This window comes from Mugil cephalus, chromosome 1 (genome assembly GCF_022458985.1).
Source record: "Mugil cephalus isolate CIBA_MC_2020 chromosome 1, CIBA_Mcephalus_1.1, whole genome shotgun sequence".
NCBI classification, from domain to species: domain Eukaryota; kingdom Metazoa; phylum Chordata; class Actinopteri; order Mugiliformes; family Mugilidae; genus Mugil; species Mugil cephalus.
The window spans coordinates 28,492,081-28,518,734 of record NC_061770.1 but is presented as its reverse complement, the minus strand read 5'-3'; the positions used below and the strand labels follow the sequence as shown (position 1 = coordinate 28,518,734).

Sequence of the window (26,654 nt, the reverse complement as noted above, 5' to 3'; positions counted from 1 at the left end):
CAGGGAATGTTGAGACTAATCCGGGCCCTGATACACCGACATATTGTTACACTCCCGCAGACTTTAAATCTAGAACTGGTCTTGGATTAATCCATATAAATGTAAGGAAATAGAATTAACAAAGAATCATCGTATCATGTTGGTTGGATGTTATAGGCCACCATCTGCTCCTGAAAATGCATTGTCTTCCCTTGTTAAGTTCCTATCACAGCTGAAATACAGCAAATTACTTTTGGTGGGAGATTTAAACTGGGACTGGCTCATGCCTGTGTCCGACGACCTGATAAACACAATGTGATTCTCTTAACCTCACACAATTGATTTGTTGATTCTTCAGATGACTCCATCTTATTTATCATCCCTTCTTATTTTGAATAATAGGGCCGACAGTCTCCGCTCCCAGGACTTATATCATTTTACTGTTCCTAAGGTCAGAACACAAATGGGGAAGAAAGCTTTTAGATTTTCTGCTCCGAATACATGAAACATCTTTGAATCAGAGCTCAAACTTCGAAGTCTGGTATCTCTGAATGTGTTCACATCCATGATCAGTTCCATCACGTCCAGGCTTCAGGAGTCCAAATGTTTTATCTGAGTCCAAATGTTTGACGAATCTTAACTAATTTTGAAAATTCATTGTTATTTGTATAAACATGTATTGGATCAATGTAATTATGTGTTGAAACTTTTGGTGCTGCCATTCTCGGCCAGGTCTCTCTTGCAAAAGAGATCTTGGATCTTAATGGGACAAACCTGGTTAAATAAAGGTTATAATAATAATAAGAATAATAATAATAATAAGAATAATAAATATTAATCCTTCCTTTGGATGGAATGAACACTTACTGCCATCTACACTTCTTCTATATTTGTTCATGTGCACATTGTAAAAGTTTTTGATCAAATTATTTTATTTTACTAGATTTTTGCTTTTATTTTCAATACTTTATTAGACTTTTATGTTATTTTACTAGATTCCTACTTATGTTTCATTTTATGATATTGTGTTATTAGATTTTTAGTTGCGTATCATTATATTTTTATTGAACCATCTTCATCTATTTCTGTGGTGTGACAGAGCAGTTCGTCTTGTGCATGATTAAAATCTAAACGTGATTTTATTGACGAGCTGTTGGTTAACGTTGTCAGCTCTTCTTCTAGAAAGGGAAGTTAGTTCAGGTTTTAACCGACTCTCTAAATAATTTTAAATCTCTATGGTCTGACCTGATTTTAAATTTCTCATAGTCTCAAAGATAAATACATCATCGTCATCGTCTGTAGGTACTTTCATGTGTTCGTCGTGTTGTGTTTTGTCTCTAACTTTTCATGCTGATGCTTGTTCGCTCCACTGAAAATTAGACGGATTCAACAGAACAACGGGACTAACCTGGTAAAATAAAATGAAATAAAATAATGAACAACACAAACAGAAGCTGTTTTAATTAATTAGAGTTTTTTATTCAACATGTTAAACTAAAACATCAATATAACAACACAAGCTAACGACAAACCAGCCGGTCTTCTAATGGTGGCATGTTTTTCTGTTTACGTGGTTAGAATGAAGTCCGTTTCTAGTCCTACTCCTTATCCTCAAACTCAAAATCAGTTCATCATTATAAATTAAGAGAAAACACAACAACGTAAAAACATAAAGATAAAAAATAAATGAGAAAAGTCAAACCGATTCAGTTATTTCTCTTCCACCTGTTGGTTGCTCCTTCCTGTATTTGTCCAAGTTCTTGTCTTTAAAGTGTTTCTTCACTTCAGTTATTGCATAAATTATCTCCCGTGGAGGTTTGTTTAATAATCACGTTCCCTTCAGGTTGTTTCTTGTCCCTCATTTGATCAGCGTCTGGATGCACTGTGGTAACTTATTAGTTTCTGTACTGGAATGAGTCTACGTCCTGCTGCCTGGTCCCGGTCCTGGTGAGCTAAGCTAAGCTAAGCTAAGCTAAGCTGGTAACCCAGCAGACTGGTTCAGGTCAGACTCCGGTTTCAGTCTCATCTCATCCTACTTCCTGTCCAGAGAAACCTGAATGACCCGGTGGACCCAGAGTGGACGGAGGGTCTCAGAGGTCAGAGGTCAGAGGTCAGTCCTGCCTTTGGGCGGCGGCCCTCTGCTCCAGCAGCCAATGAGCTGCCATCCTGCTGGCGTAGATCACATAGGACCAGGAGAGGACCACGACCGCCAGCAGCACCTGGAACACATTCAGAGACGTCAGGACCCGTCCTCCTACAGAGTCCTCCTACAGAGTCCTAAAGAGTCCTCCTAAAGAGTCTTCCTCTAGACCATCATGAAGAGTCCTCCTACAGAGTCCCCCTACAGAGTCCTCCTACAGAGTCCTCCTAAAGAGTCCTCCTCTAGACCATCATGAAGAGTCCTCCTAAAGAGTCCTACAGAGTCCTCCTACAGGGTCCTCCTACAGAGTCCTCCTCCAGACCATCATGAAGAGTCCTCCTACAGAGTCCTAAAGAGTCCTCCTACAGAGTCCTGTTAAATAATCCTCCTATAGACCCCCATAAAGCGTAAGCTACGCACACAGGTTAATACCCTGTACTATAAAAGAGCCTCAACACAACAACAAAGGGTAATAATCAGCTATGCTAAGCTAACTCCTTGTAGCCGAAAGAGCTTTAAAATTTACCAAACATCCTCCATCTTTTTTTATTTAAAATTGAAACTTCTACTTTTCTTAAAATTCCACACCGACTACAAACGGCTGCTAGCTGGTTGCTAACGACCTTCTGCTGCCGTAACGATTAAATCCACTTAGATTAAATGATTTTATATGGAAACGTACCGAGGAGTAGATTCTGTCCAGTACTTTTCTACTGAGCGGAAACATGTCAAATAGTTAAAGAAACACACGGAACTACATCAACAACAATTTCTTCTTCTTCTTCTTCTTCTTCTTCTGCTGCTGCTGCTGCTGCTGCTGCTGCTGCTGCTTCTTCTTCTATTTTTAATGGCGGTTGGAAAATCAGCTTAAACGCTCATTACCGCCACCAACTAGTTACATTTGTTTGCTTACACTATTTTCTTTTTTTTTTAATCTTATTAGATATTGCTAATATTTTATTTTTATTTTATTTTAATCTTATTTATCTTGGTTTTTACTTGTGGTTTTAAAGAGTGTTTCTTTTATGTGCATCAACCCAACTGTGGCCAAGTAATGGTGGATCATTAGTCTAAGTCAGAGACTTGTAACATTTTCCATAAAACCCATTAAAACGTATTTTAAACTCATTAAAACTGCAGTTAGAAGAAACGCTTTGACTTTTTTTTTTTTTTTTTTTTTGGTTCCATGTGTCTAGTTAGTAAGAAGGTAAAACGTTTAGCGAGTTATACCTGCCTGGAGCCGCTAGGGGGCAGCACTGAAAACACAGCCGTGCATAGAGACGTCTCACTCCGCTGCGTTTTAGGAACCAAGGACGTAAAGGAGGATCACAAAATAAACAAAGTATTAAAAAAAAACTAAATAAATTCGTATATATATATATATATATATATATAAATGTGTGTGTGTGTGTGTGTGTGTGTGTGTGTGAATGAATATAACATGAATTGATATTTCAATTTTAATTTATTTCCATTTTTTTTTCAACATTTCTGTGACATTCCCGTCTTCCCTAAGAAGGATTGTTGGTCCCACGTTTTATTTAACTCATAATACTGCCTTAAAGAGCCTGTCTCTGTATGAGAAGTAAAATACTGCTTGATTGTGATAATATTGAAAGTGAGACTTTAAATGTGACAGAAAAATATAAAGATGATTTTATTAAAGCAAAGACCTCAAGATTCAGTTGCCTGCACAAAAACGAGAGAGCTCCATGTTCTTAATGCACTTTATTAATCCTTCCTATGGATAGAATATACATTTATATATATACACTTCTGGTTCTATTGCTTGTAGATTTGTTTATATGCTTTATTTTATTTTACTAAAGTTTTACTCATATATTGTGCTATTTTACTTGATTTTCACTTTCAATAGATTTTATTTCAGCTACGAGATTAATATTTATTTTATTTTACCGGATTTTTACTCATATTTTACTAGATTTTTACTTATATGATATTTAATTGTGGATCTCAAACGTGTGTTTTATGCGCAACTAATGTGACCAAGTAAAAGTCTCTTGTGGATGAATAAAGTCTAACTCAGGTGAAATGTCGGTAGGAGTGAGACATTGCATTTAACGATCTTTGGCTGTAGAGAGTCTTCCCATCATGCACCGCGGTTTCCGTCTCCTTCCAGCTGTGAGTTTCGAGGCTTCGGACGAAAACACTCGGTCTAAAAATGTCTTTGTTTTAACGGCTGGCGGCTACAAACGGATCGGAGCAGCGGGGCCGGTAACGGGGCCGATAACCGGGTAACGGGGCTGACGGCGGATGCCTCTCACGGCACGAAGCTCTGCCCGGAGGAAGAGAAAAACCCCGGATGAAAAGCTCCCGGAGAGACCCGAAGAGTCCACTTCTACTCAGGTACGGAGAGCTAACCGTGTTAGCTTGCAGGCTAACAGACAGAGTAACAGACAGACAGGTCAACAGACAGGCTAAAAGTCAGGCATGCTAACAGACAGAGTAACAGACAGACAGGCTAACGGACAGGCTAACAGACAGAGTAACATACAGGCTAATAGACACAGTAGCAGGCAGGCTAACAGAAGGGCTAACGGACAGAGTATTAGACAGACAGGCTAACGGACAGGCTAAAAGTCAGGCATGCTAACAGACAGAATAACAGACAGACAGGCTAACAGACAGGCTAACGGACAGAGTAACAGACAGACAGGTCAACAGACAGGCTAAAAGTCAGGCATGCTAACAGACAGAGTAACAGACAGAGTAATAGACAGAAGTAGCAGGCAGGCTAACAGACGGGCTAACGCATAGAGTGTCTAATAGACAGAGTAACAGACAGACAGGCTAACAGAAGGGCTAATAGACAGAGTAACAAACAGAGTAGCAGGCAGACAGGCTAACAGACAGAGCAACAGGCAGGCTAACAGGCGGGCTAACAGACAAAGTAACGGTCAGGCAGGGTACCAGACCCTTAGCCGGGGCTAGCTGCTAGCCTGTGCTAGCATGCCAGTTTGATGGGAGCAACTCGTGTCTGTTAATGTGAGTTTCTCTTAAACCTGTAGAGCAACAAGCAAACGGAGAGAACAAGCATCTGACAGCTACCATTGGCCCCAGCTAGCTCCCAGCTAGCTCCCAGCTAGCTTAGCTTAGCTGTTGCACTGTTAGCTTGGATACTGAGCAGGGTAATAACACAACAAGGAAGCCAGAACCAGGTCACATTCCTTAGACTTCAGGTGTTCAGGTTCTCTTTGTCTTTTGTGTGTTTTGACCTTTGTGTGTAGGTGATGGCGCCCACGCGGATGAAGCTGCGCGTGCGTCGCCGTGACGCCGCCGCCGCTGCCAACGGAGGAGGCGGTCCACCAGAGGAAGAGGAGGAGAGGAATCAAGACAGTCAGAGGAAGAGCGGCAGCAGAACGTCGGCCGCCGCCTCCTCCTCCGCCTCGGCGTCAGCGCGGGCCGTGATGGCGGCGGAGGAGGCGTCGCCCGACTCCAAGTGCCCCATCTGCCTGGACCGCTTCAACAACCTGGCCTACCTGGACCGCTGCCTGCACCGCTTCTGCTTCCCCTGCATCCAGGAGTGGTCCCACAACAAGGCCGAGTGTCCTCTGTGCAAGCAGCCCTTCGCCTCCATCCTGCACTCGGTCCGGGCCGAGGACGACTTCAAGGAGTACACGCTGAGGCCGGCGCCCGGCAACAGCAGCGTGGCCGCCACAGTCGCCATGGTAGCGGCCATGGCTTCGGCGGCGAGGAGCGACCACCAGATGAGGCTGATGCTGAGGAGACACAGGGTGGCGGACGGGGAGACGGCGACTAACACCAGGAGGAGGAGGAGGGAGCGGGGAGGGCAAGCAGAGGAGAGGGCCGGGGTGTGGGAGTGGTACCTGGATTCTCCTCCCCTTCCTCCGCTTCCTCACCCGCCCGTGGAGGACGGCGAGGAGCATCGGAGACTGCGGGGAGATGCTGATGTGGCAGAGAGGGGGGTGGTGTTTGAGGCCCACGTGGCGCCCAACGACCGGCCGGCGCGGCGCCTGATGATGCGTTTGGCGGCGAGGCAGCGGCGGCAGAGAGAAGGCGGGGTGGTGCGGCATCTGAGGGAGCGGGAGACGGTGGCGTTTCGGCGCGCCCTCTACCGATGTGGCGTCCGGGTCCGTGGTGTCGCCGGGACAACCGGTAACCAGCAGCAACGTGACATCACGGCAGATGGCTTTCGCCGGAGCCCCTCACACTTAAACAGGCTCCGCCCCTGGCTGCGCCGGGAGCTCACGGTGCTCTACGGCGTGCACGGCTCGCTGGTCGACATCGTGCAGCGCATCATCACGTCACGGCTGGCGCGCTACGGCCTGGAGGAACCCACTACCATAGAAGAAGAGCTGCGGCCCTTCCTGTTGGCGAGGACCGAACATTTCGTTCACGAACTGGTCAGCTTCGCCCGCTCGCCACTTGCCATGGACGCCTACGACCTGCACGCCGTGTACGAGCCGCCGCCCACAGCCGCCGCCATGGAGCTGGACGGGGCGAGCAGCTCCTCGGAGAGTAGCTCCGTCATCGCCATATCGGAGGGAGAGGAGGAGGAGGTGAGGGCGGAGGCCGGAGGAGCTGAGGTCGGACTGCTGGGAGGGGCCGGGGGAGCTGATGATGTCATCCAAATGGGAAGCAGTCTGAGTTTGGCGAGCTGGGACGACGAGACGCCAGGCCCCTCCTACTCCACTGCTGAACCGTCCAACTCACTGTTGTTAAGCCCCGCCCCACCGGAGACGGCCAATGAGGAGGAGGCGGAGGACGAGGGAGAGGAATGTCTGATCGTCGGGTACAAGAAGCCGATCGCTGAGCGGACCCCCGAGTTGGTGCAGCTCTCCTCCGACACAGAGGAAGAGGAGGAAGAGAAGACACATGAGAAGCCCCTCCCTGTCTCACCCGCAGGCCCCGCCCCTTCCCACCTGCCCACTGCCCCCCCCTCCACCTCAGGGGCCAGCAGAGCGGAGCAGGACGACGGGCCCAAGGACAAGGATGGCGAGGGGTGGTCGCGGAGCTCCAGTCGGAGCGGGAACTCTGTGAGCGTGCTCAGTCCGGCGGCGCCCGGCGAGGAGGTGGCGAAGGAAGAGAAGAGGAGGAGGAGGAGGAAGAAGAAGAGGAGGGGGCAGGAGAGGAAGAGCGGCACCCTGTACAACCCCAACCGCTCCATCTACCCCGCCATGATGCACCGCCGCCGCTCCCACTCCCCCTCGCCGTTCCACTCCAGCACCGACTCCAGATCTCCCGACTACAGCTGGGACTACCCCTGCTCCCAGATCTCCCCTTTTACCACCTCCTCCTCATCCTCCTCGTCCTCCTCCTGCTCCTCATCCTCCTCCCCCCTCTGCTCCTCCTCCCCACCGCCACCCACGCCCTCGCCCTCCCCCAGCGATCGCAGCATCGGAGAAAAACCGGGCGGGAAGAGGAAGTACAAGAGCCGCCACCTGGACAATGACGTCAAGGACCCGACCTGGAGGCCGAGCAGCAGCCAGGACCGAGAGAGGAGGAGGAGGAGGCGGAGGAGGAGGAAAGGGAGGGAAGAAGGAGGGGGGAGGAAGGAGAGACGGAGGAGGGACGATCGCAGGGAGAGGGCGAGGTGATGATATCTCTTCCTGGGCCTCTGAGCAGATGTGGTGCTGATGTTTCCCTGTTAACGCCGGGTTTGTGTCTGCAGGCGGAGTCCCAGCGTGGAGATCGTTTACGAGGGCACCACCGACGCCACGCAGCCCCCCGCCCACAAACGCCGCCGGAAACGCCGCCGCAGGGTGCAGCACAGCAGGTACCCATGGTTCACGTCATCATCAGACTGAGTTTATTCTCCTGCACAGGGCAACAGGACGACCTGTCAGTCTGTAACAACTCCACACAAACACAAACCTACACCAAACTCTGGCCTCAGTTAACCGCACCATTTACTTACTGATCCAAACAAGAAACTCAAAAATCACAGAGAACGAGAAGCAGCTGGAAATATTAAACACAATCACAGCTCTAGAGGAAACAAACGTAACTGTGTCTAGAGCTGTGATTGGTCCTGAACTGGAGTTGATTATCAAGCAAGAATGAGAAAGAATTAACCTTAAAGAGAAGTGAACGTGACCCTGTCCCAGCTCATATGGGACATTAAATTCAGAAGCTATTTCCAAAAAAAGCTATGAAGTTCATCAGTTTGATCGTTAAATATCTCGTGTATTAGCCTTAATGAGTGACGTTAGCTACTATGAATCTCCAGTGGAGGAACTTTAGGATTGGATTTAAGATTGGATCACAAAATTACACATTCATACATGTCCTCCCCTCTAGTCTGTGGGTGGAGCTCCTCCCCTCTAGTCTGTGGGCGGAGCTCCTCCTCTCTAGTCTGTGGGCGGAGCTCCTCCCCTCTAGTCTGTGGGTGGAGCTCCTCCCCTCTAGTCTGTGGGCGGAGCTCCTCCCCTCTAGTCTGTGGGCAGAGCTCCTCCCCTCTAGTCTGTGGGCGGAGCTCCTCCAGCTTTGACTCCATCGATCCAATTAGAAGCTTCTCCAGTGTCTCCAGGTTTCTGTATGTTGATATGATTATATGATGTGTTTTTAAGGATTCCAGTAGGTTTGGTTTTGGTTCATAGTGGTTTCCAACAAAAATACACGTGATTTTTTCCCCTCAAAATAAGTTTTTCTGCTGCTCTGAGCCAGAAATCTCCACTTCAGTGGCTCTTACACAAACCAAACCCTCCAGATTTATTCCTAACTTCATTCTGCAGGTTTTTACAGAGACAGTATTCTGTGATTTATAGAGCGATTAAAGGATGTATTCATAATATCTGTTAATACCTGTAAATCTAATACATTAACAGATTGCAACAAGAATTTTGAACCTCGCTTCAGCCGTTACTCAGATTTCTGTTTAATTGTTTAAAACCTGTGCAAATCAGTGCATATTTAAATATAAATTCACAGGAAACTTGTAATACAAAAAGTTATTGCATCCTGTCATTAATCATCTGCAGGAGTTTCATGGTCATATCGGGTGTTTAAAGGAAACGTGTGCAGTTCTTATTTATTGCGTTGTGTTGTCACTGGTCCGTACTGAGGACGTCCTAAACGTCCCCCTGTGGGTGTCTTCTCTCAGTCCTCCAGTCATCATCACCCTGGACAGCGATGGCAGCGATGAGGACGTGAAGCTGAGTGCGAGCAGCAGTCCTCTGAGCAGCCAGCAGACCGTGGACTTCTCCGACCTCCCGCCGCTGCACTCGGCCCGACTCGCCGCTGCAATGGACGCCGACATCGGGGAGCTTCCCGTGGACATCCTGGACCGAAGGTCGGACGGGTCGGAGGCGGAGGCGGAGGCGGATGCGACGGAGGAGGAGGCAGCAGAGGTGGACGTGACACAGGTGGAGACGGTCCCAAACGTGGGCGCAGTGTCTTCGGACAGACGTGGACCAGCGGGGACACGTGATGACCTGAGAGACGGGAACAGCGACCGCCTCCTCCTGGCCTCCATCCTCAGCGACCTGAAGGACATCTCTGTCCCCAGACACCTGACTCCTAGTCGGGGACGCCAGGACAACTGGTTGACACTGTCCAACGAGGACAGAGACCGAAGCCCAAAGACGGGTCCTTGCTCCTCTCCCTCTCCGTCCGTTCTGGGTGGACAGGACGTGGACAGGGACAGGGACGTCCCTCCTCTCTTGAGACAGGCCAGTCCTGTGACGTCCTATGACAGAAACACACCACCGCCATTAAAACACAAAGATGCTGGGAGTCCTCAGCCGTCCCCCGTCTCCCCCCGCTCCGTCAGCAACTCCTGGTTGGAGGACGCCGTCCCTCCTCCCGTCCCAACGCTGAGGACACCTGGTCCCCTCCTGCACCCGGACTTGAACTCTTTCCATTCCAGTCCCGGCGTCTCGGTGGATTCCCCTTCAGGTCAGAGGTCACCACCTGCTGACCCCCCCCCAGCGGAGACGCCCCCCCACACCTGCTCTACCTCCAGAGGTCAGGGAGTCACCTCTACAGACTCCCCCCCCTCCCCCCCGCACGGGGAGGAGAGAACTAGCACGACGCTAACGGCAGCTCCTAGCGGGAGATCCTCGCCCGCAGAAATGCATCCTGGGAAATCTTCTGTTGAGCTCCACCCCCCCAGAGTAGCTTCAGGGGGACAGACAGACAGAAGGACGCTGCCAGGATGGGACAGACACTTCAACCACTGTGACCCCGACTCCCCCCCCACCCTCACAGGAACCCCCCCATTACCCTCCCATCTCACCCCGAGTCTGTCGACCGCGGCGCCGACTCAGACGCACTCTCAACACGTCTGAACCGCCGCGTCTCAGACGTCTGGACCGGGACGTCTCAGGCGTCTGGTTTTAATTTGATTCTCAGAAGAAGGGAGAAGATTCAGGAGCAGGAACAAAGTTAGTGGGTTTTTTCCATTTGATAATTAGTGACGAGGAGACGCACGGGGAATGAAACTGAAATGAATCGTGATGGAATCAGAGGAGCTGGAGGCTGTGTCTGTTTACATCTCAATAAAGCTTTGTTCAAACACTGAGGCTGCAGCTCTTCTCAATCCTTTCAGTACCGTAAATACCTTAAACGCTGTCATACCTTCCTCCCTTCCTTACCTTCATCCCTTCCTTACCTTCCTCCTGGGGCTGGGTGGTACCGGCTCCTGCCTAACACCAGGGTTTCTGTTTTCCTGATGAATGTTCTAATATTCCTCCATACTGGTGTGTTTGATTCCACAGCGTTCAGACACTGTTTCAGGTCATTTTCAGTGTAGACCATGAAAAGGTCCTGCGGGTTTTTTTAGGGGGACCAGACGTCCCTGATTTCTAGGGTCAGTCTTCGTTGTGGACAACCTGTCTGCTGACTTTGCCTTTTTATGAATGAGGGGAAAAAAGTGTTGGGCGCAGACTACAGTTATTACGGTAGCTGGTCGCATCAGTTTAAATAAGTCACACATGGACGTTTAAAGAGACCAGTCATCTAGGAACAGACGAGGAGAAGACAGACGGCTCTGCTTCAGTCAGCCAATCAGAAAACTGTGTTTGTCGTTGCCAGGTGAAATAGGAGCGTCTTAGCCACGCCTTCCAAGTTTGTGATGTCTCATCAGAAACGATTCACGCTATTGAACCGGATTATTCCTGTTATTCTTCTTATTGCTACTGAAACTAAACATTACCTCCATGGATGGATGCATGAACTGTTTACTATTAATTACTTTTACTGCCTGATACTTCATGTAATCTTACATTTGTCCATAGAAAGTCACGTCTCAACAGCTTAGTTTCAGAACTCATGATCTGCACCAGCTGCTAAATCCAGTCCAATCATTATTCTAGTAATTTAAAGAGAGACTGATACAAAGCTCACCATCTTATTCTGTGTGCAGTAATTTAATGAGGGGATGATATAGTAGATAATTATGTGCTAAATCAAAACTGATCCCGTTGAATTTATATTTAGTCGGAGGTATGTGAATAAATGAGGAGCGACGGTACGTTATATACACACTGCATGCACACGATTACTTCTGGTATTTCACAACAGAGCTCTGAATATTTAAGGAAGTGAAAGTGAGGTTTCGCCTTTTCTACAAGAATGTGAGCGTGTGCACAAATATTAGGCCAAAAAAAGTAAAGTCAGAATAACACAGACAAACCTTACAAACACATTTCTGACGTAAATCAGTGGCAGTGAAGCCGCCGTTCTACTCAGTTACACCCAAAGTCAAAGTACAATCCATGAGTCGGTCAGTTTGTTGATCACGAGACCATCGACCACAAACGTCCCAACACTGTGGTTCTCCAGTGTCTGTGGTTCTCCAGTGTCCGTGGTTCTCCTTTGTCCGTGGTTCTCCAGTGTCCGTGGTTCTCCAGTGTCTGGTTCTCCAGTGTCCGTGGTTCTCCTTTGTCCGTGGTTCTCCAGTGTCCGTGGTTCTCCTTTATCCGTGGTTCTCCAGTGTCCGTGGTTCTCCAGTGTCTGTGGTTCTCCATAGGGTTCGGGTCATGAAGAAGGGCCATTAGTCTGTCGTCTACCACCACATGTAGCTTTGTCCTTCTTCAAAGACTGAGACGTTTCCTGTGCCACTGTGTGAAGAATGACTCTCATGGAACCTTTAATGGTTCCAGCCCCGACCAGCTTAACCCTACCCTCATTTACCATCCCTCCATCCATCCATCCATCATCCCTCCATCCATCATCCATCATCCCTCCATCCATCCATCATCCCTCCATCCATCATCCATCCATCCATCCATCCATCCATCCATCCATCCATCCATCATCCATCCATCATCCTATCCTCCATCATCCTCCATCCATCCTCCCATCCCTCCCTCCTCCATCATCCATCCATCCATCCATCCATCCATCCCTCCCTCATCCCTCATCCATCCATCCTCCATCCATCCATCCATCCATTCCATCCACCCTCCATCCATCCCTCCATCCATCCATCCTTCCATCCATCCATCATCATCCATCTCCTCCCCCTCCATCCATCCATCCATCCATCATCCATCCATCATCCCTCCATCCATCTATCCATCCATCCATCCATCCATCCACGGGTCCATCCATCCATCCATCATCCATCCATCCATCATCAGTCCACAAAACCTCTGACCTGTATCCCAGTATCTTTTTCATACATGATGAAGTGTTAACAACATTTTCCACCGACCGAAGGAGGAATTAATGCAGTAGATCAACATAATGAACTATTTTATTGTCACGATGAGTGAATATTGTAGAATAATTCAACACTAGTAGTAAAACAGGCAAAATGAAGCTGTTCTAAAGAAGAGACAGACATGAATCTAATGAAGTGAGGAATCAGAATAAAAATTACCGAACTTTTGGAAAACCAATACAAAAAGCAGCGCAGTGCAACTGGCAATAACTACACTTTACAAACTGGCGACAACTTTAGCCTAACGACAGTTGCATAAAATGGGTGTTTGGTAATAAGCCCTACTTTTAGTGATCTGTATTCAGATGTTTCTTGGCCCGGTCGTGGTGTTTCTACTTTACCTCCACCTTCTCCAGGTAGACAGCAGCGCTGGAGTCTTTTTCTCTCAACTCGTTTCTTGAGAGCCGTCTGGCTGTTTGCAACATACCGACTGATGGTTCTGTGTCCTCAATGGTTTGGTAATTACGAGAGTACGACGTCCTTCTGACAGATGTTTTAGGTGTTTTCACTTTGTTACAGCTGTTTTCTGGCTCATTTTGCCAGAGGAAAAGAAGCTGCCCAGTTACTACTACTACTGCTACTGCTACTACTGCTACTGCTACTGCTACTGCTACTGCTACTACTGCTACTGCTACTGCTACTACTGCTGCTGCTACTACTACTACTGCTACTGCTGCTACTGCTACTGCTACTACTACTACTGCTACTACTGCTACTACTGCTACTGCTACTGCTACTGCTGCTACTGCTACTGCTACTACTCTATACTCTACTAGCTCTCTACTCTACGCTACTGCTACTACTGCTACTAGCTACTACTGCTACTACTGCTACTGCTACTCACTGCTACTACTACTACTGCTACTGCTGCTACTGCTACTGCTACTACTACTACTGCTACTACTGCTACTACTGCTACTGCTACTGCTACTGCTGCTACTGCTACTGCTACTACTACTACTACTACTACTACTACTACTACTACTACTGCTACTGCTACTACTGCTACTACTGCTACTACTACTGCTACTGCTGCTACTGCTACTGCTACTGCTACTACTACTACTACTACTACTACTGCTACTACTGCTACTGCTACTGCTACTGCTACTGCTACTACTGCTACTGCTACTGCTACTACTACTACTGCTACTACTACTACTACTGCTACTGCTACTGCTACTGCTACTACTACTGCTACTGCTACTGCTACTGCTACTGCTACTGCTACTACTACTACTACTACTACTGCTACTACTACTACTACTACTACTACTACTGCTACACTGGAACAGCGCAATGTGTAACTTATGCAGCAGCCCAGTTTCATGCGCGTACGACAACGCCACCAACACAATAAAGCATCAGTGCCTCGTGTTTGACCATCTCCAGTCAACGAATGCAGCTGTCGTGAGCAGAGCTAGTGAGGATCCAGTGTTTTGTTTTCTTACACAAGCTCTTATCTCTGCTTTAGAAACTGCTTAAAGCTGCTGTTGTTCACTTTTTCCTGGACCAGAAGTTCACAGAAGGAGTCGATGAGGAAATCGATGAAGAATGGAATCGTTAACAGCATCGGTAGCAATAAAATCTTATGGATGTTCATCACCTAGTGTTGATCTACATCCGATAGTTGGGACGTTTTCAATGTGGTCAAAATACTCAAAATACACGTATGTAGTGTATATAAGAAAATAACACAGGTCACCACCAGTATTAGTATTAGTATTATGAACCAGTATTATGGGTCATCAGCTGAACATAATGAGGAGAATTTATTCACCAGCTGCAGTTGGTGGTTCTCTCCTGCAGATGGAGCCAGATCCTCCTCCTCCTCCTCCTCCAGATGGGAATCTGACAGTGAGTTAGTACAGATGAATTTATCTTTTTTATTATTTAGAGTGAATTTTTAACATTTGGAGGAAAAAGGCAAAATTTACTTTTTAATTTAGAGATCAGGTGTCATTTTATTACAGACTCTTTATTTATTTATTTATGCATCGGTCTGTTCTCATTTATGTATTTTATTTAAGCCTGTCACCATGGCTGTGTGTGTGTGTGTGTGTGTGTGTGTGTGTGTGTGTGTGTGTGTGTGTGTGTGTGTGTGTGTGTGTGTGTGTGTGTGTGTGTGTGTGTTCCTGAACAGCTATCTTTCTGAGGACCAGTTTGAGTTTTACACCATCAAAGTGAGGACAGTTTGGGTCCTCTCTTCTTTCCAAGACTGTTTCAGGGGTGAGATTTAGTTTCAGGGTAAAGGATGTGATGAGGCAGCCTTCATTCAAAACTTCATTCAAAACACGTCTTAATGTGAACATTATGATGCCACTGCTGTAGAAACCATCAAATCATACGAACGCACAAATTTATCTCCTATATAGAGATGAATGTCATCACCAAAACAAGAAACCATTTAAAAAGTCTCCTCTCACTCACCACATGAATCAAACTAGGAGAAGCATCAATGTCGACCCAATAAAATGTCATAAATATGCATAAAAGATGTAAATTTAATTCATTTTTCACACTAGAACTTAATAAACTATTTAGAGTATCTTTCCAAGAAGATCTGCAACCAAATCAATAGCCTCTTCTCCTTGGGAATAATTTAATAAGATTAATAGAAAAATATTAAACTGTTCATCGTTAGAGTTAGAACAGGGGGTCAAACTCATTTTAGCTCAGGGGGCAGATTCAGCGTAATAAATACTATAAATAAACACAACTCCTAATGTTTCTATATGTTTTAGTGTGAAGAGGAAATACATTTAAGAGAAAGAAGTGCAGATTGTGCTTAGTTCTAGGCCTCAGGGGTGTGTTATGTCCAGCTGTGTGAAATCTAGGAATAGTAGTTAATGTCTACAATGTAGTCGTCTTTTTATTTCCTTTTTGTTGTAACAAAATTGAATTCTTTTATGTTTCAGTTCGCAGTGAGATTATAGAACAGGTTCATCTTGGAGTTAAAGCAAAGACAAAGACACTGTTCTGAAGAGGTGTCGGCAGCTCTAATTAATCAGATTTATGTTTATTTAACGCAACGTATGAAACAAATCCTAATTATCTGTAAGCATCAGGCATCACGTCTAGTGAAGGGGAGGGAGTTTATAAGTTACACTTCTTCACACTTTATCTTCTTTTTAAATGTTCTTGTTTGTTGACTGCTCTCTACGCCCGCCTTAATTTTCTTCTGGTCACAGGTTTTTCTTCACTTTTGCTGCTGTAACATTTGTATTCCCGGAGTGGAGATCGATAAAGTCTTATCTTATCTTATCTGAACTTATCTATAAATTTTTTGTCTTCATATTCGAAATTTCAATCAATCAAACACTTTGCAAATTCATCCTTCCATGGGCCCGATTTAGGCCCGTGGGCCGTATGTTTGACACCTGTGAGGTAGAGAATGCATTATGTCAATGAATGTCTGTCTTCACTAAGACATCTGTAGATAATGTGTGTGTGGCCACGCCCACATCCTAGAACACTGGGTGGCGGTCCATTGTTAACTCTGTTGCCTAGCAACACGGCAGCGGCGCCACGTTGCCAGGGGCAACCTTGATCCCCGTCTCTCTGTGCGTTAGTACAGCCATCTCAATGAAGACATTCACTGACATAATCCATCCCATAATCACAGCCCTAATTGTAACCGTTGCCCTGAAAGAGAAATCCACACGGACCAAACCCACCCAGCCTGGATATAATCTGATCTCCACTCTGCCTCCTGGGAAGAGATGACTGAGTTATCAAATCCACAACTAATAGAATAAAAACCAGTTTCCACCCGTTCAAGATGTCAAATCCCTCACACCTTCAACCTCTCCTCCAATATCCAGATTTACATTTATTCCCCAGTCCACCTACACTCAATAGACACATTCGCATCAACATAGATGCCACTATAGGTTAATTGTTTACTGTTAAATGATGCTATTTCCCCCTAATCTTACCAATTCTATTCATTTCCCTGCTGCTGTGTGTTTTTATTGTATATATCATATTTTACTGTGCATGTTATTTTATTACTTTCTTTTTCACTGGGCAATGACGATATGAACTTGTTGTCGTGCTTCTTATTCTTATAAATGTCCTCGCTGAAATAGCAAAGAACTAAAGACTGGTCCCCAGAAAGACAGATAATAAAGGATGTACAGACACACACGCTCGTCCTGAGTGATGCAACCAGCTGACATCCGTCGTCTCTGAAATTCTTTATTATAATTCAGTACATGAGGAGGTCACAGACGGAACACACGAGGAGCGGGACAGACGCTCGTGAAACAAACGCACCCTTCCTCCCCCATCACCCAGTCCAGCACAAGACGGGGAAGGAAAGGGGGGCGCTTGGTTTTCAGTTCCTGCAGAGAGAGGCGGGGCCAACGCAAACCCTCATGATATTCAAACTATAAAACACAGATTTAAATCAGGAAATATTTCCAACACGCCTGCAGGGGAGTGGGAGTGTTTGGGTTCAGCTTTGACCTGTTGGCGGCGCTAGAGGGAATCAGAGGTTATTACCTGTCAGGTGACTCTTTTAGTCCACTGGACAATTACACTGTCACCAGAAGAAAAAAATGGGACGGGACTAAAGTGAAACCTAATGACTGTTTGGAGTTCTTGGCGTCGAATGTGAATTACTTGATGTCGACCCACGACCCACAGGCGTGTTGGAAATGACACATTTTTAAGCTGGAATGTTCTGATCGGATCTCTTTCGGTTCCTTTTCTCTCCAAGGTTCAGCTCAGAACATCAGAGGATCCAAAGGTTCCCTGCGAGTTCCCACGCTTGGATTCTGGTTCTGATACAAGAACATCTGGTTCTCAACTCTCTCCCAGGTCCAGCGTTATCTGAATGTTTGGGAGTGGAGGGGCCGATGGGAACAGAACTTACAAACCTTCCACGGGTTCCTTTTATCAAAAAGACGAGAATTATTTCATTTGGTTGATATAAAACCGGCTGGAAGTGAGACTGTGCCCTGAGAACTTTCTAATAGACTTCAATACTCAGACTCAGACAGCAGACTGAAGTAAAAACACCAGGTCTGGACCTCGCAGTGAGTTCAGAAGCAGATGCGTCATATCAGCATGAACACAGCTCAGTAAAAATCAATCAAGGTGCCTTGAAAAGTTCTTGAGGAGGAGGTAGACAGAAGAGACAGATAACAGTGATGTGGTAGTTGTAGTCCTGCAGCAGTGAAGCTGTGCTCCTTAAGAACACTCCTGGATCACTTCCTGCTGAGGTCCGCTCGGTCTCCCTCGGCGGTGAAGGTTTTCCGTTGAGGTTAACTTGTCGTCCGGTTTTGGTCAAACTGAATCGTCCTGGTTTGGCTACAGTGATGTTTGTTCAGAGGAAGCGGAACGAGGAGGCAGTTTCACCGTTACAGCCGATGAAGGTTGGTCAGTCGTGGACCTACCAAGGCTACATAAGCTACATGAGGTAAATGTGACGTCCATGTCACATGACCAAACATCAGACCTACCAGATCTGACGTCTGCTGGTGAAAGAAAGCGCTGAACCAGCCGTCTGAACTATGGAACCAAGCACCTAAAAACATGACGTGATCTAAAACCAAATACGCCGACGGTGGAGGAACAATTCAATGCTTAGATCTTCAGTCAAAGATTCACAGAGACGTGTAACAGCATTGTCATTATTTAAAGATACGGCATTAAAACACTAGTTGGAGATGTTTGGTGATGACATCTGAAGCAATGACAACTGGAACTGGAGAAGAGAGGACGTCTGAGTGTCTCAGACCAGTCACATCTGTTCATGTACAAACATTTTAGCTGGCGTTGTTCTCCACTTCTGTTCTTTTTGTGCATGGATGTGAATCACCAAACAAAGAAGTTCAGCTGACAGCTTACCTTCTGAATCACTAACAAGAACACAGATATTTTATCCAGTTAGCTTCCTTGTGAACATCCTGTTTGCATCTATGCAAAACTGGGCAATGAATTTTTCCTGTGAAACATGCAGTTGTGGCATCAACACAACAAACTGTGGCCAAACTGCCTCCTCTTCCTCTTCCAGCTGAGGTGGGATCTAAAACTGCCATCCACACAGTGTAAAACTGGAATCTGGTTCCGATCCAGATTTTGTCCAAGCCTTGATTTTTTGTCTGGATGTGACGGAGACTCTGTTAGTAGAGGGAAGGCTAGAAAAACCAACGAAATGCCTCAGCGGTCGGGACGGAGGGCGGTCGCTGAAAAAAAAAGACAGAAAAAGAAGTGAGATCTTTCTGGACAACGTGTCTGGGAGGCTAGGAAGCCCTACTGTTGGCTGTGAGGCTAGGAAGCCCTACTGTTAGCTGGGAGGCTAGTAAGCCCTAGTGTTAGCTGGGAGGCTAGGAAGCCCTACTGTTAGCTGTGAGGCTAAGAAGCGCTACAAAGCATCACAATGTTTGTGTGTCAATGAATGGTCTTGTTTACTTTCAAATGTCCTATTTCTCTCCTAGTGCTCTGGTTCACTAAGACGATGATTATTTGTAACACTTTCCAGATCTTTGACCGAATCATTGCTCTGCAAGTACCAGAAAATAAATGGGTCCCTCTCTGGTTGCTCTATTTATTGAGTTTTTATTTAGATTATAATCAGTTTATAATCAAGTTTTTTTTAATGAGTCATTTATAGTTGGTAAAGTAAAGTCCTGCAGTAACAAATTACTCATAGTCCTTTGCAGAGTAGAGTTAGTGGCAGGGTGACATCAAAGAGGAATGAGGCAACGCTACGAAACCACCTGCTAACGCCCTGCTGTCACCTCCAGCCTCCACCGGTCCAATTAGAGACTAACTGGGGCACACATTCACTACCTTTGTGAGGGCATTCCCAACTGTCAAACAGATGAAACACTCTCTGATGGTCCTCACAAATATAGACAGACAAGAACACATACTTTATGCTTCAGTTTAGTAGTTTCCAAACTAGCGGGTCATCACCACCTCACATCACAAACCATAAAAATGTCAAATAATGACATAAACAAATATGATAATGATATTGCAAATATATTATAAATACACTGCCTGGTCAAAATAAAGGTCACATACTCTAATATTTTGTTGAATCGCATTTAGCTTTGATTACAGAAGCATTCACTGAGGCGTTGTTCAACTATTAAACACAGCCCTGAGTTCTACTGCTGCTTTTCTTCCAAACGTTTCTCCATCAATCAGGATTTATTTCTTCCTGGTAGAACATGGTTCTCCACTATCCTTCCAGTCTGGAATAAAGGTCTTAAGCCAGTTTCAGTAGTTTCTAGATGTTTCCTCTGCTTGATGCAGCCAATGATTTGACCCTCCTCCTCCAGACTAACATCTCCTCCACCAGACTAACATCTCCTCCACCAGACTAACATCTCCTCCTCCACCAGACTAACATCTCCTCCTCCAGACTAACATCTCCTCCACCAGACTAACATCTCCTCCTCCAGACTAACATCTCCTCCACCAGACTAACATCTCCTCCACCACCAGACTAACATCTCCTCCTCCAGACTAACATCTCCTCCACCAGACTAACATCTCCTCCACCACCAGACTAACATCTCCTCCTCCAGACTAACATCTCCTCCACCAGACTAACATCTCCTCCACCAGCTAACATCTCCTCCACCAGACTAACATCTCCTCCACCAGACTAACATCTCCTCCACCAGACTAACATCTCCTCCACCAGACTAACATCTCCTCCACCAGGCTAACATCCTCCACCAGACTAACATCTCCTCCACCAGGCTAACATCTTCTCCACCAGACTAACATCTCCTCCACCACCACAGGATGTGTCTTTACACATGGTTGTTGAAGAAATGAGAAGCTCCTCATTGCATCAGTTGGTCTTAAATAGCTTGTTGTTCATCACCATGAACTAATTATCTACCCGGAGGCTCTGGACTATGAGCTCAGCCTATGTCCTGGTGGCGATTTTTTTCTTTTTGGTCATGTGGTGTATATAACAATGAATCAGGTTCCACCTAAAGGCTCATAATCTAACTACGTAGCCTACACCGGTGCAAGCCATTCCTACTGTGTCTTTTTTTTAGGTTATGATTTAGCACAATTTAATTTCTACTTCCTTCCTTTCACTGAACACAAATCATACAAATGGAGAAGCAGATGGAAATACTGAAGAGGAAACAAACTGCTACCAAAAAGATCAATCACAGCTCATGTTCCGTTTCTGGTGAGGTGCACATCAGCTATGATGCTAGCGTCTGCGTGTCCTAAACCACCTATTAGAAGTACCATAAAATAAAAAGCTGCAACCAACACAGCAACTGCACAATAAAAAGTAAAGACAAGAAAGTTTAACGAGGCATATCTAACCCTGGGTGTTACAGGCACGATGGTAGACGATGAGGAGAGACTCCAGGGTCTTTCCAAAACACTGAGGAACCTGCACATCTCATCTTGAATCATGATTATTCTGTACATGGGAGTTTTTTTTTCCTTGCAAACTAATTCAGTTTGAAAAGCCTACTGTTAAATATGTGTGTGTCCCTCACCTCCAGCCCTCCCCCTCCTCCCCCCGGTTTCTTCTTCAGCTCCTCACACTTCCTGAACTTGCAGATCTGGTGACCGGTTTTTCTGTTGCGACACGATGAGCAGACTCCACAGTTGATGAGGCGGCGGCATGGTCCACACACACCGCACCGCTTCCTCTTCCGCTTGGCCGCCGTCCCGGATGACGAAGAAGACGATGAAGATAAGGAAACGGCTCCCCCTGCCACCCCTGACGACGATGGCGAAGAAGAGGCAGGGCGGGGCGAGGAGCTGGCATGTTGCTGACAGTCCGTTAGCGCCCGCTGGCCCCCTGTCATCTGAAATGCGCTGCTAGCCTCGGAGATCCCGCCACCGGCAGACCCCATCGCCATGACAATAACCCCGGGGGGTAATCCCAGCCCCCCCAGGAAGCTACTACCCATCACCCCTCCCCCATTGCAGTTGCCTCCATCCGATAGGCCCATTATGTCTGTGTGGGTGTGTCCCTGCTTGTTCATAACCCCACAGTCCGCACCACCACCGTAACCCGCCAGGAAGTTCCCGTTGCTCGGCGCCATAGGGTGATGGTGTGCCGTCGCCTGTGTAACAGGAAGTGAGGCCGTATGTCCGTGTTTCTCAGCTCCTCCCCCCTCACTGCTCCCCCCAAGTCCTCCTGCTCCTGATGCCCCGCCACCCTGGTGCATGCTGGTACTGTGGGGGTGTGAGGGGGTCATGTGACCCGGCGTTGCCGAGGGATGGTGGTGTTGATGATGCGCCGGCGCAGCAGCCACAGGTTTGGGTCGACCCCAGAACATGGCGGCTGGGTGGTTCATGTTCATGTTCATGTTGTCGTGACAACCCCAGGGTCCCGACGCTATGGCGCCCAGCCTGGCAGAAGTGGGAGGGAAGATGGGAGTGGCAGCAGCCAAACGGGCCGCCAGTTTTGCTGACTGAGGGAAGTTTGTCACATTCATGTTGACGTTGGTCTTGTAGAAGCTGGCGATGGATGAGCGGTAACGGTCCATCTCTGTGGTGTAGTCCAGAATCGGAGCCAAACTCGACACCTGCAACAAACGTTGTTCTTAACATGCTGATCATGGTTTCATACTGGTATGAGTGGGTGGAGCTAAAGGTAGAGACAATCAGAGATGTGTTAACCAGAGACCATGAACGTCAATAGAGACATGTTGTTGGCTTTGAAAATCAGGAAATCAAGATTAATCTCATCCTCTACCACATATCCTCACTAGGGTCGTGGAGGTTGCTAGAGCCTATACCACATGTCATTGGGCTGTCACCATGGACAGGTCACCAGTCTATCGCAGGGCTTAGAGAGACAACACCTAGGGCTTTAGATTTAGACAATTTAGAGTCACAAATCAGCCTAAGGAGCATGTCTTTGGAGGTGGGAGGACATTGGAGTACTTGGAGAAAATTCACACAGACACAGGGAGAACATGCAAACTCTACCCAGACCTCCTTGCTTGGAGGTATCAGTGCCAGTGACTGAGTTGCTGTGCCGCCCATATCAAGATTTAGTGAATTTCCCATATCTGGTTTCTTGTCCTTAAAAAAATGCAACATGTATTTAGGGCATTAGAACATCAGAGCTGATTCAGACACTGATTGGCCGAATGAAGACCACATGCTTCTAAAGCTCAATGAGAGCAACAATGATATGAAGTTACCACATATGGTTCCTGGACCATGGAGGGTTAATGCCATTGATGCTCATCACTTTCACTGTAAACATGGACCCAGCTTGGATGAGTGACACTACACATTAAAATGTGCTCCTGGTTCCTGAGAGGTGCATGCAGCATGTTTTCTATCAGTCTGTGGATAGTATCTGTGCCCTTTTAAATGTGGAAAAACCTCCCTCTTCCTATCCTTCTGATCCATTCCAGGGTCGTCACTGGATGCCAAAGGATGGATGTTGAAAAGCGACTCACCTGGCCCTGCCCGCCATAAGCGTGGTGATTTGGGTGATGGTGCGAGGGGGTGGAGCTTCTCTGGAGCATCGAGGAGAGGTCACTCTCCACGCACACGCCGCTTGTCATGCCCGACATGACCTCACATACAAACACAGTTTCCAGGCAGTCGAGTGCGTGGGCAGATTTTACTCTGCAAATGAAAAGACAGAGCTTCTTTTGTTAATTCTCCGTTCTAACCCAGTTGCCTATCTCCTCCCTAGCGTCCTTGTACCAAGTACCAACGGATGAGGACCTTGGAACCTTCCTGTACGAAACCAGCCCTGAGGTAACATCTGAAACTTCCCTCCTCCTTTTCTTTTATCTTCCTTTGAACTGACCCAATGAGCAAGCCAAAGATTTGCAGAGCGGCATTTTCCCAGATCAATTAAAATACACTCACCTCTACATCCGATCCATTCAAGCATGGGCAACGGGAGGAACTTGCTGCTGTGACAAATTGACTGTAGAGAAGAAAAGACAGAAAGTTAACACTCTGATTTCTGGCCCAACAAGGACCTTGTTTGTGTTAGCCTCTCGTTGGTGTTAGGAATGAGCCGAAATGCACATAAATTTCGTTTTATTTTTGTCACATGATTCCTCATGAGCCTTGCGGACTCATTGGAGACTCATTCACACACAGGTTTGTCAATGCTTTAGGTTTGTCCAGCTGTGTCACCTCAGACAGGAAGTTCACACATTTGACATTTTGAAATCCCATTTGATGACACATGTGCTGCAAATACTCAAAATACAAGCAAATACAGAAACACCACGTCAACAGCGGCGAGGAGGAATAAATATTTAAACCTTATTAACACCACATTAATTGTCAATATTTCGTCAGACAATCTGAACTGACAACCTAATAATAAGCCAGAGGCATATAAGGAAACAATTCCAGGTGTCAGAAGTCATAGACCTTTGACCAACAAGAGAATCACAGCAGCTCCATCACTGTTTGTGGTCCCCTGGAAACCTTTCCATTGTCATTAGCCATTTAATTGTGTTTGTGGTTTGTTTCCCACAGTTATAGAGTGTCGGTAGAATCTGGAACAAGGTACATCTTTGTACCAGTGTGGACTTCCTGTCTGAGCTGACCTCTGACCTCACACACATACACACAGCTTAGGGAGGACTTTCCACTGACATGATGCATCCACCTGACCTGGCCTAACCCGGCCTAACCCGGCCTGACCAGGCCTAACCCGGCCTAACCCGGCCTAACCCGGCCTAACCTGGTCTAACCCGGCCTAACCCAGCCTAACCAGGCCTAACCCGGCCTAACCCGGCCTAACCTGGTCTAACCAGGCCTAACCCGGCCTAACCCGGCCTAACCTGGTCTAACCCGGCCTAACCCAGCCTAACCCGGCCTAACCAGGCCTAACCAGGCCTAACCCGGCCTAACCCGGCCTGACCAGGCCTAACCAGGCCTAACCCGGCCTAACCCGGCCTGACCTGGCCTAACCTGGCCTAACCCGGCCTGACCCGGCCTAACCCGGCCTGACCAGGCCTAACCAGGCCTAACCAGGCCTAACCAGGCCTAACCCGGGGCTGTAGCCTAAAACCAACCAGCTGAACCAGGCTGTAACCCTCAAAAAGGATGAGACAATGACAACGCTGGTGTCCCCACAATGACAATGTCCCCACAACGATGGTGTTCTGTGAAAGGTTGAGCCCCATTCCTCAATATAAACACGAACACACAAACACACGCGCACGCACAGCTGGACAAAATGAGCACAATCACTGCGAGTCTGCACCGAACAGATGTGTGAATGAGTCCAAAATGAGTGTGTGTGCATGTGCATGCAGCAGCGCGTGCGTGTGTGTGTAGCCGGTGTGTAAATGTGTCTCTCTTCGCACCCCCCTCTCCCCCCCTCCCCCTCCCTCCCTCCCTCCCTCGAGGCGTAACTAATTACCCTGTCTGGTCAACCGGGCTGCGCGAGCTCAGACAGAAGGTCACGGTGGCCACCAACCGCGAGGGGAAAACCGCTCTCCCACGCGACATATTCACACCGCCCCCCAACCCCCCCTCAGGCACAGCGAGAGAAAGGGGGGAGGAGGAGGAGGAGGAGGAAGGGAGGGGGAGGGTGTGTGTGCGCGTGTGTGTGTGTGTGTGTGTGTGAGAGTGAGGGGGAGGGAGGGGGGGGGGGGGTGATGAGCCCCCACCCCCCCGCCCCCCACCCCAAATAAAGCCAGACCGATATTAGCCGATAAATACCGCGGCCACAGTCACGAGAGGAGTACACAGAAGATGGACGGCGCGTGCTGTCGTTACTTACCGGTCCTGCGAGGAGGAGGAGGAGGAGGAGGAAGAGGAAGAGGAAGAGGAGGAAGAGGGTGATGAGAGGAAGAGGAGGAAGAGGAGGAAGAAGAAGACCGTCTGGGAATTATCCCGCCACGGATCATGGCTGGCGGGAAGGAGGAGGAGGAGGAGGAGGAGGAATAGGAGGGGGAGGAGGGGGGATGGGGGGGGGGATAATCACCTGGGCTTGGCACGAGCGACGAGAGAGAGAGGCGTTAAATGAGCTCGTTCAAGGCGAGAGGAGAGACCCTGCAGGGGCGGGAAAAGAGAGAGCGCGAGGGGAAAAAAACATCGCCATGGGGGTAAAGGAGGGGGGCGAAGGGGGAGGGGGAGGGAGGGGGGGTGAATAATGGTGGAGGTTATGAACGGATGCGAGCGGCGACAGACGGAGGGGGGGAGTGTGAATGTGTGTGTGTGTGTGTGTGGAGGGGGGGGGGGGGGGCTGTGGCAGGGGTCCACGCGGCGCTGATGTTCTGTAACGGAGAGGGGAGCAGTGGTGGGTGGATCGATCCAGCGGATCGATAGTATCGATACCACGTTGGTATGAGATCGATACGTATGTGATAAGGTCGATACTTAAGTTACACTTTGTTTTATCGAGCAGCAACTCGGTGTCACAGCTGTAGACCCACATAGTTCATTTATAATCATTATTTATTGTGCTTCTTTTTTTCTTTTTTAAGATCTTATTACATTTTGATATTGTTAAATTTATATTGTATTGATTATCTTGTTATATCTTGTTACATTATTACCTTTTCGGAAATAAAAAGTATTTTTATTTTCTGCAAATTTTGTCTTGTAAATTGTGTTTATGATCATAATCCTGAAAACTGAAAACAGAATCCTTCAAGCATCGTGTTTTTTGTTGTTTTGATATTGATGATGCATCGCTCTACATGAAAATAGCTGCTTGTGTAGGTGAAAAGTATCCGTATCGGCAATACTGGCCTTGTGTTTATTTGGTATCGGTACAATCGATACCAATTTTTGCAGTATCGCCCACCTCTAGAGGGGAGGGGTGTGTGTGTGTGTGTGCGCGCGCGCGTGTGTGTGTGTTGGCTCGTGCCGTGGTCTGCACCCGCCGTGTGCCGTGCCTCGCGCTCAGTGTGAGCAGTTTGATTGGCGCTGAGCAGA

At 47.4% G+C, this 26,654-nt stretch overlaps 3 protein-coding genes and 1 long non-coding RNA gene across 6 annotated transcripts in view; 2 read left to right on the top strand and 2 right to left on the bottom strand.

Annotated features, from left to right (window-relative positions):
• LOC125009548 overlaps positions 1–26,654 on the top strand; it is a 321,026-nt gene that overhangs the window by 73,334 nt on the left and 221,038 nt on the right. The window lies entirely within an intron of this gene.
• Positions 1,435–2,951, bottom strand: LOC125010346. The gene is made up of 2 exons (XR_007113050.1): positions 2,802–2,951; positions 1,435–2,198 (listed from the first exon to the last, which is right to left on the bottom strand). It is a non-coding gene; the product is annotated as an uncharacterized LOC125010346 (long non-coding RNA).
• On the top strand, positions 4,234–10,622 carry LOC125008444 (E3 ubiquitin-protein ligase Topors-like). The gene is made up of 4 exons (XM_047585703.1): positions 4,234–4,486; positions 5,368–7,694; positions 7,773–7,877; positions 9,204–10,622. Exons 1-4 carry the CDS (start codon positions 4,394–4,396, stop codon positions 10,387–10,389), a joined length of 3,711 nt encoding a protein of 1,236 aa, XP_047441659.1. The 5' UTR covers positions 4,234–4,393; the 3' UTR covers positions 10,390–10,622.
• Positions 16,952–25,832, bottom strand: LOC125009395 (CXXC-type zinc finger protein 5-like). 3 transcript variants are annotated; one of them, XM_047587344.1, is made up of 5 exons: positions 25,699–25,832; positions 23,613–23,673; positions 23,192–23,363; positions 21,263–22,303; positions 16,952–18,961 (listed from the first exon to the last, which is right to left on the bottom strand). In XM_047587344.1, exons 3-5 carry the CDS (start codon positions 23,306–23,308, stop codon positions 18,914–18,916), a joined length of 1,206 nt encoding a protein of 401 aa, XP_047443300.1. In that variant the 5' UTR covers positions 23,309–23,363; positions 23,613–23,673; positions 25,699–25,832; the 3' UTR covers positions 16,952–18,913. The 3 variants fall into 3 exon arrangements, with proteins under 3 accessions (XP_047443300.1, XP_047443282.1, XP_047443290.1); XM_047587326.1 differs by lacking the exon at positions 25,699–25,832 and adding an exon at positions 25,495–25,664; XM_047587334.1 differs by lacking the exon at positions 25,699–25,832 and adding an exon at positions 25,132–25,255.